Source organism: Aphanomyces invadans (assembly GCF_000520115.1).
Source record: "Aphanomyces invadans strain NJM9701 unplaced genomic scaffold supercont1.11, whole genome shotgun sequence".
In the NCBI taxonomy this organism is placed as follows: domain Eukaryota; phylum Oomycota; class Saprolegniomycetes; order Saprolegniales; family Verrucalvaceae; genus Aphanomyces; species Aphanomyces invadans.
In genome coordinates, this window is record NW_008580156.1 from 1,337,452 (window position 1) to 1,351,932 (window position 14,481).

The 14,481-nt window shown below is 55.3% G+C and overlaps 8 protein-coding genes across 8 annotated transcripts; 6 read left to right on the top strand and 2 right to left on the bottom strand.

Annotated features, from left to right (window-relative positions):
- Positions 1-862: 862 nt before the first annotated feature.
- On the top strand, positions 863-3,341 carry H310_06518 (hypothetical protein; the record flags this gene model as incomplete). Its single annotated transcript, XM_008871626.1, has 4 exons — positions 863-1,543; positions 1,596-2,124; positions 2,325-2,556; positions 2,603-3,341. The coding sequence occupies 4 exons, from the start codon at positions 863-865 to the stop codon at positions 3,117-3,119; spliced, it is 1,959 nt and encodes a 652-aa protein (XP_008869848.1). The 3' UTR covers positions 3,120-3,341.
- A 604-nt stretch (positions 3,342-3,945) lies between these two features.
- H310_06519 (hypothetical protein) lies at positions 3,946-5,322 on the top strand (the record flags this gene model as incomplete). Its single annotated transcript, XM_008871627.1, has 1 exon — positions 3,946-5,322. One exon carries the CDS (start codon positions 3,946-3,948, stop codon positions 5,320-5,322), a length of 1,377 nt encoding a protein of 458 aa, XP_008869849.1.
- Positions 5,323-5,722: 400 nt separating this feature from the next.
- H310_06520 (hypothetical protein) lies at positions 5,723-7,788 on the top strand (the record flags this gene model as incomplete). The annotated part of the gene is made up of 2 exons (XM_008871628.1): positions 5,723-7,510; positions 7,573-7,788. 2 exons carry the CDS (start codon positions 5,723-5,725, stop codon positions 7,786-7,788), a joined length of 2,004 nt encoding a protein of 667 aa, XP_008869850.1.
- Positions 7,789-7,841: 53 nt separating this feature from the next.
- H310_06521 (hypothetical protein) lies at positions 7,842-9,038 on the top strand (the record flags this gene model as incomplete). Its single annotated transcript, XM_008871629.1, has 1 exon — positions 7,842-9,038. The coding sequence occupies one exon, from the start codon at positions 7,842-7,844 to the stop codon at positions 9,036-9,038; it is 1,197 nt and encodes a 398-aa protein (XP_008869851.1).
- A 1,191-nt stretch (positions 9,039-10,229) lies between these two features.
- On the top strand, positions 10,230-11,230 carry H310_06522 (hypothetical protein; the record flags this gene model as incomplete). The annotated part of the gene is made up of 1 exon (XM_008871630.1): positions 10,230-11,230. One exon carries the CDS (start codon positions 10,230-10,232, stop codon positions 11,118-11,120), a length of 891 nt encoding a protein of 296 aa, XP_008869852.1. The 3' UTR covers positions 11,121-11,230.
- A 405-nt stretch (positions 11,231-11,635) lies between these two features.
- On the bottom strand, positions 11,636-13,074 carry H310_06523 (hypothetical protein). Its single transcript, XM_008871631.1, has one exon. It carries the CDS (start codon positions 13,021-13,023, stop codon positions 11,662-11,664), a length of 1,362 nt encoding a protein of 453 aa, XP_008869853.1. The 5' UTR covers positions 13,024-13,074; the 3' UTR covers positions 11,636-11,661.
- Positions 13,075-13,403: 329 nt separating this feature from the next.
- Positions 13,404-13,955, bottom strand: H310_06524 (hypothetical protein). The gene has a single exon (XM_008871632.1). It carries the CDS (start codon positions 13,930-13,932, stop codon positions 13,618-13,620), a length of 315 nt encoding a protein of 104 aa, XP_008869854.1. The 5' UTR covers positions 13,933-13,955; the 3' UTR covers positions 13,404-13,617.
- An 82-nt stretch (positions 13,956-14,037) lies between these two features.
- H310_06525 (hypothetical protein) lies at positions 14,038-14,448 on the top strand (the record flags this gene model as incomplete). The annotated part of the gene is made up of 4 exons (XM_008871633.1): positions 14,038-14,094; positions 14,151-14,204; positions 14,266-14,335; positions 14,387-14,448. 4 exons carry the CDS (start codon positions 14,038-14,040, stop codon positions 14,446-14,448), a joined length of 243 nt encoding a protein of 80 aa, XP_008869855.1.
- Between the last annotated feature and the right edge of the window lie 33 nt (positions 14,449-14,481).

Below are 14,481 nucleotides of genomic sequence, written 5' to 3' on the forward strand. Positions count from 1 at the left end.
CGACGTCGTATGCTCGCATCTCATGCTCTGGTGCCGACAGCGCATGTGCTGCTTCGTTGACGGTGTCGCCCGGCAGCAACATGTCCATTTCGCATGTTGCTGCCATTGTGCTGGCCCTTGGACATCCAACACATTTATGAAAAACGTGCATTCCCCGAGTGTTTCAGTAGTTTTTGCACGAGTGTCGACGGTCGCCCGCAGAACAGCATCGCTAGAGGTCTCGCTCAATCGAGACGACCAGCGACGTGACTTTGGCTTCCCATCGCAAGCGGCAAGTCGTGCACGACGTGGTTGCGGCGGCATCCCTTCAGTCGGACAACTCGTCGTCGAGGGAAAGTCGAGATATATACCAATGCTCATTCAGTGTGAACTGCAGGGGAAGCATAGATGGAGACATTATATTGCGTATGCGTGGCCACACAGCATCAGAGCACGTCGGGGACTGCTAGGGAATGCAACCTCGACGGGTACGATCTCGTTGGCAGGACCCTGCCACGTTCCAGCGCTCTTACCATAGGAAGCATGCACTGAGCCATTCAAAGTGCGCCATGAATGCTTCTAGTTTGGCTTGGTCCTCCAACTTTCTGTTGTCTTGCGCGCATGGTGACATCTCGCACGTCATAGCCTCGGCTGTCCACTTCAAGCGAGTCACATTCAGCACATATCCATGGGCATCTATTCCCCTGGACCTCCTTCCTACTTTCAGCGAAGCGATCTTAACAGATATGCAGATTCCAAGGCAACCGCTGCATAATGCTGCTGTCGCACACCTGGCGCCTTGCCGCTGCCAAGAATGGAAGCATTATCCGGATCATTTATCCGGAAACCGCCGAGGATTGGACGCGTCGCTCCTATTATTCCCATGCGATTGTCTTTGGCAGTCAGCGTCCTCGTCTTCGCGGCGGTCCAGACGGCCCGCGCGGCGTTCTATGTGCCGGGGGTGGCCCCAGAGAGCTGGGAGGAAGGTGAGAAGCTTCCTCTAAACGTGAACAAGATCACGTCCACGAAAACGTTGGTGCCGTACGAGTACTACTACCTTCCGTTTTGCGCGCCGTCGACCCCCGAGGAACAGCAAGAAAACTTGGGCGAAATCATGTCGGGTGACGCGATTATGGACTCCATGTATGCGCTGCACATGAACAAAGAAGTGCGGTGCCAAGTGCTGTGCAAGCCGATGACGTACACGCCAGAAAAGTCGGCGCTCTTTGTCGAAATGATCGAAAACGAGTACTACGTGCAATGGGTGCTAGACAACCTCCCTGTGCTGTACCAAGACCCGTCATTCGGCAACGAAGGTGCCGAGGATAACAATCCAAACGCCCCTTTGTCGGCAGCGTATCACCGCGGTTTCCCCGTTGGCGACATTGACGAAAATGGCAAGTACTACCTGTACAACCACGTGCGCATCGTGGTCTTGACGCATCCCGATCCGTACGCGGACCCTGGTGTGCCCAAGTGGCGCGTGGTCGGGTTTGAGGTCGTGCCGACGTCGATCGAGCACGAGTTCAGCGGAACCCTCACCAGCGGCAGCGAATTGGAATCGGTAAGTGTGCAAGTCTTCCATACCTCCAGCCCTTCATTGACAACCGGTCCAGGCGACGTGCGGCAAGTTTGTCCAAGTCGATGAAGCCAGCGAATCGCGCCGCATGTACTTGGACCCGACCAAGACCAACACGGTGCTGTACACGTACGACGTCCAGTTTGTCAAGTCGGACATTTCGTGGGAAAACCGGTGGGATCGCATCTTGTCGTCGCGCGCGTCCAACGACCAAATCCACTGGTTCTCGATCGTCAACTCGCTCATGATTGTGCTCTTCCTCACCGGGATGATCGCGATGATCATGCTTCGCACGCTCCACCGCGACATTGCGCGATACAACGAAGTTCAGACGACTGAAGAAGCCGCCGAAGAAAGCGGGTGGAAGTTGGTCCATGCCGACGTATTCCGCCCGCCGTCGTACTCGCCGATGCTCTTCTCGGTTGTCGTCGGCACTGGCGTTCAGGTTGTGTGCATGTCGTCGGCCACCATGGTCATCGCGTTGTTGGGCCTGCTGTCCCCCGCCAACCGCGGCTCGCTCCTCACGACCCTTCTCCTCCTCTTTGTCTTTATGGGGTCGTTTGCAGGTACTGTCGTGCACCGATGCGAGGATGCCACTTCGCTCGTGGCCATTTCTGGACTGTCATCTGGATTGTGCCAACGTTAACCAACTCAACTGTGTCGCGTCGGCAACTGTCTGCCGAGGCGGCGCAGCTGCATGCATGTTAAGAGGGTGTCCTTTGCTGCGGAGTGTGCATGCCTCGGTCGCCAATTCTGTTTGCCGTAGGGTACCACAGCTCCCGCACGTACAAGATGTTTCATGGCAAGGACTGGAAGCGCACGATGTTGCTGACGGCCGTGTTGTACCCCGGCGCGCTCTTTGTCGTGTTTTTCTTTTTGAACTTGGCGTTTTGGGCCAAGGCGTCGTCGCAAGCGGTCCCGTTCGGCACGTTGTTTGCGCTGCTCGTGCTCTGGTTTGGCATTTCGATGCCGTTGGTGTGCCTCGGGTCGTACTTTGGGTACGATGTCCCGCCGTCGTCTCGCCATGCTCAGTGTTTTGTGTAGGTTCAAGCAGCCAGCGATCGAACAGCCCGTGAAAACCAACCAAATCGCGCGCCAAATCCCAGACCAAGTGTGGTATTTGTCGACTCCATTTGCCGTGTGCATCGGCGGCATCCTGCCGTTTGGGGCAGTCTTCATCGAGCTCTTCTTTATCATGTCGGCGCTGTGGCTGCACCAGATCTACTACGTGTTTGGGTTTCTCTTCCTCGTGCTCGTGATTCTCGTCGCGACGTGCGCGGAAGTGACGATCGTGATGTGCTATTTTCAACTGTGTGCGGAAGACTACCACTGGTGGTGGCGCTCGTTCCTCACGTCCGGGTCGGCCGCGCTCTACCTGTACCTATACTCGTTCCTGTACTTCTTCTCGAAGCTCAACATCACGGAAGTGGTGTCGGCGTTCGTGTACTTTGGGTACATGGGCATGATCTCGCTCACGTTTTTCTTCCTCACGGGCACGATCGGGTACTTTGCGTGCTTTTGGTTCATCCGCAAGATTTACGCATCCATCAAGATCGACTAACGCGCATCCACGGCGGCACGAAACAAGTATGCATGCTTTTTAAGTAGACATAATGCACCGAGCTTTGTGTCACAACCTCTACTTGTACTCGAGTCTCCACCGATTGATGCACGCACTCTCGCATCGGATGCATGCAATGCGCCCCAACCACTCGCGTTGGGGAGCTGCATGAGATCCCGTTGGTAAACGATCTCTACTAACATGGAGGCTCCATCAAGGACAGAACTTGCATCCATTGCATGTACATTCGAGCGTTGTGACGTCGGCTTGTATGGACGATTCGTGGTCACGTCAAAGACGACGCCGAACATGACGTCAACGCTGGGACGTTTTGCGACTTGAATGGGTGGCCATGAATGCACCATCTCCCAAGAGAAACTTCTGGTTGTCCACACGAGCCCATGCATCGTGCGCCTCGCTGTCGCTTGCGGTCGGCAGGTCCTTGTGGCTGTCGCGCTTTGTGAAAAGTGGATCGAAGTGAATGAATGATGGTGCCGAGAGTGTTGCCTCGAATAAAACCTGACTTTTGTGACATCTTTCTACTTGTCCTCTCTCCACGCTTTCTCTTAACTTAGTATGAAAGCCTCCCAAGGATCACACCTGATCCTTAAAACCAGGTTTACCGAGGACAGGATCAAGTTGAAGTGAATACAAGTTGAGGTAGCCACAACACTTGGGGAGCTCGACGCTGCTGCCGTGCCCTCCACAATTCATTTCAGTCGCTTCGGCAACGATGGCAAGCGCTACGACGGCGGTGCCAGAGGAGCCATTTCTTGAACCTATGAGTGAGCCCAACTGTGCACAGGCGTCGCCAGGAACAGGCGCAATGGATGGCGCGGAAACGATCGAGACGCTGGTGGAGTGCCAGGTCTGTTTCGACTCCGTGCCGTCGGAGGACGCGATGGTCCAAATATGCCACGAATCGTGCAACGGGGCTATGTGCATGCACTGCATGTCGTCGTATTTAAAGTCGTGCGCTGGATCTGCCCCCCGCGGCATCTTGTCCCGGATGAAATGCCCACTCTGCATCCGACCGCTCAACTTGCTGCGTGTAATCAAGGCAATCCAGCACACGGGTGAGAGCGCGGCGGTCGCTCGACAAGTCCTTTCGTTTCGCTATCGCGTGGAAGGCTCTTGTGAGCTGCTGTGTCCTGAATGCCACGATCCATCCAACTTGCTCCCGTCCACCCCAACCGCAGATGCAGCCATCGACGACAAGAATCAATGGAATGATTGGCCGGACGAGCTCCTCGAATGCCATGCTGAGCACGTAGACACCCTTGTTTCCGCGTGCTATCGATACTGCAATCACGACTTGCCCGCCACACCATTCCTCGAGTTGCTTCAGCGCATCCCTGGCATCACCAGCTCGGTCGACTTCGCGCAGAAGCTGATGAGGTTTGTGTTTGACCCGGAGCGCCGTGTGTCGCTCTTTCTCGCAATGTCCAAGTGGAATCCGTACCAAACGACTCTGTGCTGCAGCGCTGACGTGTGCTTTGATTGCAAACAGCAAGGCCACCACGAAGACTCGTTTTGCAATGCAAACCCGCCCGACATGGAAGAGATGGCGCAGTGCCCTCAGTGCCATCTCGTGCTTGTCAAAGGGGACGGGTGCAGTACGATCACTTGCTATTGTGGCACAATATTTGAATGGGACGTCCAAGTCGCCTGGTACGAACTGAAGGTTCGCACGGTGGCAGTGCTGGCGTCGCATCGCCCAGCCTTTCAGTCCGTGTTAGTCTTTTTGAAGCATCGCGTGCGCCGGCGCAATTACTCCGAGCTCGTCATCCGTCGCGTTCCTGCGTTTGTGCAGTGCCTGCGAATGGCCAAGATGACGCCGATTCTGTCCGCCGCTCCTTGGAGCACCACCATCCGATCTGCCTTTCAACGTTGGATGGGTCGTCGGCGCAAGCTCAAGCTAACGATTGCAGCCCAACGACTATGTTTCCAGCAACGCGTGATCCCTTGTCTTCCCGATCATGCACGGAAAGTTCGTCTGGCTCAGCTAACGAAGTTTGTATCGCAACCGAAGTCGACGTGGATGACGGCATTTAAAACGTTGGTGGTGCGGGCCGTAGCGCGTCGGCGCTTTGCTCGAGTCTTGCAAGATATTCCCAAGGCAACAAAGCGTCGTGCCGAGACAAAAGCACATATGAACGATGTACCAACGACCTTCGATCCAGTGAACGACTCCTACGACTAGCATGGCAAGGAGGAGACTGGCACTGCCCAGATGTCGATCGCTGCAACTGACACGCGTGCAAGGTTCCTCTGGCGTATTTAGCACAGCCACGATGTTCAGTGTTGAACACTGGCGCTTTCGGGTGCCATCGACGGGTCCATGATAGGCACTTGCCGAGGCAAATGATGCTCCGTCGCGGTTGATCATCCCTGGTGGAACGACGTTGTATCTTGTAAGGTCGCGGTCAAGTAGTCCGGATAACGCGATCGAGATTCACATATTCTGGGTCACTGGAATGCAATCGAAAAGAACTTTGAGTTTTATACTGGGTCACTGGACGGTGGGCGTGTGGGTGGACCATGGCGTTTGATTGGTCCGCGGTCTTCATTGGTCGTTCCAGCATCTTTCTTCAAGGCGCAACATGGTCAAGAAGAAGGTAGACGCGCGCGTGCGCACGCTGATCGAAAACTGCGTCAAGACGAACCACCGGTCATTCTTTGTGCTTGTTGGCGATCATGGGAAAGACCAGGTCGTGAACCTCCACTACATCCTGAGCAAGACGGTCGTGAAGGCGCGGCCGAAAGTCCTGTGGTGTTACAAGAAGGAACTCGGGTTCTCCACGCACAAGCAAAAACGCATGAAGCAAATCAAAAAGCAAATGTCCCGCGGGCTGTACGACGCCAACCAGGACGACCCGTTCGAGCTCTTCATCTCGTCCACGGACATTCGGTGGTGCTACTACAAGGAAACCCAAAAAATCCTCGGGCAAACGTTCGGCATGTGTGTGTTGCAAGACTTTGAAGCCGTCACACCCAATATTTTGGCGCGCACGATTGAAACCGTTGAAGGCGGGGGGGTTGTCGTTCTGCTCCTGCGCACGATGACGTCGCTCAAGAAGCTATATACGATGACGATGGATGTCCATGCGCGGTTCCGAACGGAAGCGCATCAGGACGTTGTCGCGCGCTTCAATGAGCGCTTTATCCTTTCCTTGAGCTCGTGCGACAAGTGCCTCGTCCTGGACGACGAACTAAACGTGCTGCCTATCTCCAAGCACGCCCGCAACATCGAAGCGTTGCCACCCGTCGAGAACGATGTTACCCCAGCGCAGCAAGAGCTCCTCGACTTGAAGGAATCCCTCAAGGACACGCAGCCAGTGGGTGCGCTCGTGGCCGAGTCGCGCACGATGGACCAGGCGAAGGCAGTTCTCACGTTTGTGGAAGCAATTGCAGAGAAGACACTGCGGTCGACCGTCGCACTGACGGCTGGGCGCGGGCGCGGCAAGTCAGCCGCCCTCGGCATGGCGTTGGCCGCGGCGGTTGCGTACGGCTACAGCAACATTTTCGTCACCGCGCCGTCACCGGAAAACTTGGGCACGGTGTTTGACTTTGTGTTCAAGGGGCTGGACGCCCTCAAATACAAGGAGCACTTGGACTACGAAATTATTCAAAGTACCAACCCCGAGTTCAACCACGCTGTCGTGCGAGTCAACATCTTCCGCGAGCATCGTCAGACAATCCAGTACATCCAGCCGACGCACCATGAAAAGCTAGCCCAGGCCGAACTTCTGGCAATTGATGAGGCTGCTGCAATCCCTCTACCGGTGGTGAAACAGCTCTTGGGACCGTACTTGGTCTTCATGTCTTCGACGATCAACGGGTATGAAGGAACGGGTCGATCACTGTCGCTCAAGTTGATCCAAAAGTTGCGCGAACAGCAGGGATCTGCCGCGGCAGCCGCGCGGCAAGCGGCCTCTGCCATCCACGGTGACAACAAGACTCGAAAGGGCGAGCGCAAGCTCCACGAAGAGCGTTGGCAGGCGGCGAGCTCGGCTGCGCATGCTCAGCTCGGTGGACAGGGCGGTGGAGGTGGCCGTGTCCTCCGCGAAATCAACTTGGACATCCCGATCCGTTATGCCTCGGACGATTCCGTTGAAAAGTGGCTCAACGACTTGCTGTGCTTGACGTGCTCGACCCCTCGCATTGTCGGCGGCACTCCCCACCCCCGCGACTGCGAGCTGTACTACGTCGACCGCGACTCGCTCTTTTCTTACCACAAGTTGTCTGAGAGTTTTTTGCAACGCCTGATGGCGCTGTATGTCGCATCGCATTACAAGAACCAACCGAACGACCTTCAATTGCTCAGCGACGCCCCAGCCCATCACATTTTTGTGCTCCTTGGACCGCAAGCCGAAGGCCAAGGCAACGCCGTAAGTGCCGTGCTTTCGTTTGGGATAAACCGATCCCTGAAGCTCGTGGTGGTGGTTTGTAGGGCCAGCTGCCAGATGTGCTATGCGTCGTTCAAGTGGCTCTCGAAGGCGAAATTTCGAAAGAATCTGTCCAAGCCCAGCTCTCTCGTGGCCAACGCGCGAGCGGGGACTTGATTCCGTGGACCGTTGCTCAGCAATTCCAAGACAACGAATTCGCAACGTTGTCTGGTGCGCGTGTCGTTCGCATTGCGACCCATCCCGATGCCACTGGTACGTGACCAACCTCCAGGAACAACGTCGTTGCTGAGCAAGTTGCTGCGGTGGACCAGGCATGGGGTATGGTTCGCGTGCGATTTCGCTCTTGACCAAATATTACCAAGGCGACATGGCAACGGACAGCGCCAACGACGACAACAAGAAGGACGACAAGGACGATGACGACTACTCGGACGACGAAAACCAACTGCGCAGTGAAAAGGTCAAACCCCGCAAGAAGCTGCCACCCCTACTCTTGCCGCTCACGGACCGCCCGGCGGAGCGCCTTCACTGGTTTGGCACGTCGTTTGGGCTGACGCTCCCGTTGTACACGTTCTGGAACCGTGCCGGGTTCAAGTCGGTGTACATTCGCCAAACTGCGAATGCGCTCACGGGCGAGCACACTACAATCATGCTCCACGCGCTCAACTGCAGCGACCTCCCCGCGTCGCCTGCGAATGGTTGGCTGCACGAGTTCGTCGCGGATGCCAAGCGCCGGTTCGTGTCCCTGTTGGCTTATGAGTTTCGATCGCTACCCGTGACGTTGGCGCTCAGTTTGCTCACGGAGGGTGGCGCGACTGGCGATGGCGACCTTCAACGCGCCGCGACCGGGTTGATCCCGGCATCTGAGCTCCAAATCACGCTCACCCCCTTCGACATCAAGCGGCTGCAGTCGTATGCCAAGAACATGGTGGACTACCACATGATTGTCGACTTGGTCCCGCTTGTCGCGCGCTTGTACTTTTTGAATCGGCTGCCGGAAACCACGCTGTCGTACTTGCAACGAGCGATCTTGATGAGCATCGGGTTGCAGCACCAAAACGTGGACGTGCTGACGACGGAACTCAACGTGCCGTCGAACCAAGTGCTTGCGCTGTTCAACAAGGCCGTGCGCAAGTTTAGCACGGCGTTCCAGTCCATCTTGGAAGCGGACATTGCGTCCACGATGGCGGTCCCGAAGCAAGTCAAGTCGATGGCGCCGACGGCCGAAACATTGGAAGAAGACTTGGCCGACGGCAAGGTGCAAGCGATCAACTCGCTCAAGCAAAAGGAACTCCTCGAGTCGCTCAACTTGCAAAAGTACGCCGTTCGTGGCAACGACGACGACTGGGCCGCCGCCCTCGAAGAAAAGGACGTCGCTGACCTCAAGTCGGTGCAAGTAAAAAAGATCAAAAAGCGAACAGGCGACGACGGTGGCGCTGCTGCCCAACCTGACGCGAAGAAAACCAAGAAGGGCAAGAAATCCCACTCGAAATACGCCAATCTCAAGTAGATTATCCTCATTCAATATAGCAACTGCATGGTCCGTGAAGCACGAGAGATTCGGTCTCCCTGTAACGCTGCGTGTGTGGGAACGACGGACGACGTTGCATGAAGTCCCGAACGCACACAATATGTAAAACTCCATCAGCCTCGGCGTGCATTCTCCACGTCAAGTCGATGGGTTGAGGAGCAGAGGACCAAGGCGACACTTCAGGAGGACACGACCGAATTCACACGACAAACCAACGCACATTGTGATGAAGGTGCTGCCATTGTTCGCATCACGAACGGTTGGGGCATCGAGTCGAACGAGCGGATGTGCGAGCAACGTGGCAATACCTGACGTCGCAGTTTCCTCACAGTGCAGTTGTTGGTTCCCCAGTTGCACATTCCCCACGTAGCGCAGAGAGCACTGCTGTCGACTTCGCTGCAGCTCGTTGGCGTTCTCGCCCTGACATCTGATCGGCCAAAGCGACCGGCGTTTCACCTCGTGAAACGGTTCTGTAACTGGCATGGGGACGGATATGTGTGTGAACGAAACGGCCCTGACACGAATACACCCAAGAAACGGCGCGTCCACATATTGGACAGATTGTATCGCGGCAGACACCGCCTCGCGGTCTCACGACGTCCGTCCCTGTGGGCGCTGCTGGCGATCTGGTGTTGTTGGTAGCGCTGGTCGATACCAGTGTCTAGTAGCACCCGACATGTTCGTGCTGAAAGTAGTAGTAGTAGTAGTAGTAGTAGTGCCGTCGATATCGTGAGATTTGGACCAATAAGAACGCCGTTTCCATGGCCTTTCATCTCCCGCCGAACTCAACATATTCGACCATGCAAATTTCAAGATAATTTCCGAATCCCACTGCGGCCGGTCCGTTCTCTCGAAATTCGTATACACCGCCTGCACGAACGACGATCGCGTTGCATATCTTTGCAAGTTACCGTACCATTGGAAGACCTACTAGAGGTAGTAACGGACGGGTCCAGGCATGCATTCGAAGCGTCCAAGTCTTCACCTCCTCTGTGTGCTCTCTCCGTTCGTGGATGGCGCGACGCCATGACCTCAGCTCGCTCGTTGCTCGAGATGTTCTGAACCAGCCTATGGGCATGGGATAGTATCTACTAGAGATGATGGAGACAACGGCCTTACTATTAGTATTACTGCCACGTTTTATGCAGCACGACGGTTGGCATTTTCGCAATGTCGACTACGAGAGTGTTGCGAGCGTGCGCAATCGTGGCGCTGGCGGTGTTCCTGTGGCGCAGCGCGGTTCATGCCATCGCAGGAGACATTCGAGAGGCGTCCCACCGTACGCCGAACCTGTTGACCCCCATGGATTTGAGCTTCTCGATCTGGGGCGTCATCTACGTGGGGCTGATTGTGTTTGTGGGGCGCGAATGGTTCTACCCGAGTGTGGAACTCGAGTCGTCGATCTCGGTGCTGCATGGGCTATTCATCGTGAGCAGTGTGTGCTCGACGTTGTGGATGGAGCTGTTTGTTACGGGGTACACGCGGCTATCGTTCGTCCCCATCCTCGTCTCGTGGATCGTCTTGTTTGGCGCGTACTTGTACGTTGAGAGCCACATTCAGCCGATCCTCGTTACGTCCATCTTGTCCAGTTTCAATGCGAACTATCTGTACGAGTCCAAGTCCCGCGGAGACTATTGGTGCATTCGTGTGCCGTTCACGATCTACTGGGCATGGACATGCGCCGCCGCCACGATCGCGCTCAACATGTTGCTCGAGGAGTTTGGAATCCACTACATGCCGATCTACGTCTTTTGGTGCGGCATGTGGGTCTTAGCAAACACGATCATTTTGATCGGCGTCGGCGACGTGCCGTTTGCCGCCGTCGCGCTGTGGACTCTTGTGGGCATCGCCGTGCGCAACAGTCAACTGAAGCAAGACAATGTCAGCGACGTGAAGCTGTATGCCGAGCATTATGCGCTAGAAGTGATGGCAACGGTCGGCGCGTTTGTTTTTGGAAGCCTGTTTGTCTTTTTGATGGTGCACAAGTCGTGGCGAGGCCCCAGGCGCACGACCGATGGCATCCTGCATTTCATCCCGACCACGTACGGCACCGCCGACTGACCGCGCTTGATGTAGCAGTCACCTGTCCTCTTGTCAGAATATACAGACATCGAAATGCTTTTGGGCGTCTTGTCGATATAATAGCAAATCTAAGGCACATCACTTTTCGATTGAGGGCTGCAGCGCACGTCATGAGCTGTCGCCGCGTGGAGGGCTACCTCGTGCGCATTTGTCCCCAGTGCAGTTGGCGCAAGGCCAGGAACGTGGATTCCTCCGACGAGTCGACGTGGTTGAAACGAATCTGCGTCGCAGTGCTTTTATTCCCCGAAAAAAGCGTGCTGACGACAGATCAAGTCTAGAGAATCGAGGACAGACGTGCTTCATGCGTGCGTGCGGGTAAGCCCATCGGCTGGCGATCTGCATCTCGGGACATTGACAGTGTCGATTCGCCAAAGGAAGACATCCATGGCGCTCTCTCCAAGCGATTCGTGCCTCCATCACAGCCCTCCGTTGTGCCATGCCAACGAGTCGAGTTGGGTGACTACGTTGCAGTCACCCATGGCTGAGAGACCTCGCCGTGTTGATAAACAATCGGATTAAGTTAGACAGAAGTGGTTGCCCGAAAGGCAATATCGATGGCCATGCCGTACGGCTCATCCTTCGGCGCGAGACTGTCGCGGACGTCTGGAAACACTACTTTGGACGACGACGGCGGCTGGGCGTCGTCGATATTGTGCTGTTCATCGCCGCTGTCGTCTGTTTCTTCGAGAAATCCTTTTGTCTCCTCTGTGTTCAGAGTGTGGGGCTGTTGTGGCTTTGATCCCCGTAGCAGGTTCACGCACATGCCGGCAACGGCGACAGCCAGCCCGACGTACTGCATCCCCGTGAGGACGTGACCAAATGCCAGAATTGACACACACAACGTCAAGATCTTGCGCGCGGTGCCAGCAACGCTTGTCATGAGCGCACCGAAGCGCGAGATCATGAGGAAGATGAACATTTGGCCGGCTCCGCCAGACACTCCCAAGAAGAGGAGGTCCCGGCTGACAGCAAAGTTGTCGAGAACGTGGACGAGGGCCATCTCTTGGGAGGTCGCGACGATGAGGACGGCGGAGAGCAAAGTTGAGACGACGTTGATTCGGTGCATCATTGTAAACGGCCCCATTTGATACTGCGTCATGAACTTTTCCTCCAACGCCCCCGTCGCGCCGTCGAAAAAGAGCGACACGAGCAGTAGCAACGCGCCAATTTCAGCATTCATGGTTGCGATCGCGGCGTCGGATGCGTCGCCGTCCACCACGGCGACCGTCGGTGCGGCGCTCTGAATATTGTGATGGCGGGAAGCCGACTTCGACTGGTAGATGAAGAACAGCATGGCGCCGATCGTGACCATGGCGACGCTTGCGTATTTTCGAACGGGGTATCGTTTACCGAGTGCCAGGCCAATCGCCATGATCGGAATTGGTTTGCAAGTCTTGCCGAGGACGCGCAAGATGTACGACACATAGCGCAGCGAGTACGTCGAGAGAAAGGTCGAGCTGAACGTGGTGAAAGACAAGAGGACGAATACATACCATGGCGCGGTGTCCACGTGCTGCTCCCGCGCGAGGACCTTGCCAATGTACGACAGGAGCGCGTACACGACACAACACACGAGCATGATGATGAATTCGTTCGGTCCGTTGCCGTCGATCGTGAGACGCTCTAGGACGTATGCATACGCGCCAAAACATACGACCAACCCAAGCGAGTACGTCACCATGAGGAACGCACTGGTCGACGGCGCGGATGGGATGCGGAAGCATTGGACAAGGCATTCGTATTCGTACACTGCAAACCGATGGGATCGAACCAAAACCGATTGCAATGATGAAGAAGCAGCAGCAGTAGACACATCGACCTCAAGAGGTTCCATCGTCGCAGCAACGGGCACCGCGGCCATGGGTACGGTCTGCGGGGCCATCGCTGGTGGTTCCTCTGCCGCGTCGGTGGTCGTTGGTGCACTAAACTTGCGCCAATTGATTTATAAACGATTCATTTAAAACAACTGCTCAACCTCCAGCGAATTCTATAAAGTACCTTCATTTACGTTCAACATGGCTCTTCAAATATTTTCACGAATTTCATTCACATTGAACACGGCTTTCAAATATATTCACGACATTTTGGAAAAAAATACACTGAAAATCACAAATCTGCAATCTCAAATAATATTCCTTCGATAATGGCAGAGCAGGCCGTCCTAGCACTGCGACCTGCTGCGTTCGGTGTCTTGTTACTGTGTATGGCGCATTGGGAATTGTCATGCTAATTAGTCGCAGGTTCCACATATATGGCCCAGCGGCAGAATTTGATGAGGTGCTCAAGTTGCACGTGTTTCCAGGGCGTGCGGTGCACGAACGGGGACATTTTTGACATGGTATCCCTTTAGCAATGGTAGAGTCCACATGTACAGAGTTGCAAAGAGGGGACTGTCAGTGCGTCGACGATACAATCAAGTGCTATCGTGTCATGACGCGAGGGTTATCCAAAAGTCGTGACAACGTTCCATGAAGGGTTATTCGAGCGGCGGTGCTGAAGGCAATTCGTGGTAGGCTGGTGGCCCTTGCTCGTCATACGGCTGCTCGTAATCTGGAGGCCCCAAGAACGGATGTGTATACTCATGTTGGTCGGCCGGTGCCATGGTGCGCTGATGGCGAACCGCTCCACGCGTGTAGTCTACAATTGAAGGCGTCTTCGCCTTCCGCAGACATCGACACGCCAAGCAGACCAGCATAGCCGTCAACGCCGTGCATATGAACACCAGCAACGATGACGCGATGCTTGGGTTGAGTGTCAGCGTGATCTTGACCTTGTCGTCGCGAAGCAGCATCCCGCCGTTTGCCTCGAGAAAGATTTGGCCAATTGTCCGGATAAAATTCGAATGCCCGATTGGTTGACTTCAATCCAATGAAAACTTCTCAGGCAGAGTCTCGACATGGACGGAGCGTTCGCAGGGAAATTGGCGCTGGATGCGAAGGCGTTGGATGCAGACGTGAGCTGCTCTGGATGTGCATGTTGACAAGAAATGCTATTCTGACGTGTGTATAGATCCAGAGCATCAAGGTGGCGCTGGCGGAACTCGACTCCATGAAGCCTCGTAGAGTACGTGGTCGTTCCAACATTGCCCATCGATTTGGAGTCGACCTGACTGACGGTGCGCTAGCAAGCGTACCTTCAGCGGGGTAATTTGTTCTTTTTGACCAAGCCGGAGATAGCTACACGTGCTAAAGAAGGTATGGGTTGTCTACGGAGATTAGCCGTGTCACTGAGAGAATGTGGTGCAGACGAGCTCGAGGCCAAGCAAGCCAAACGTCGTGAGGTCGGTCTCAAACGAGCGCAATTGTAAGCCCAGTACATCCAAGTCCTCGATGGCTTTATG

What these genes read in the sequence shown, in the direction of transcription:
- H310_06523 (XM_008871631.1), bottom strand. Translation starts at nt 13,023, where the DNA reads ATGGCCCCGCAGACCGTACCCATGGCCGCGGTGCCCGTTGCTGCGACG.
- H310_06524 (XM_008871632.1), bottom strand. Translation starts at nt 13,932, where the DNA reads ATGCTGCTTCGCGACGACAAGGTCAAGATCACGCTGACACTCAACCCA.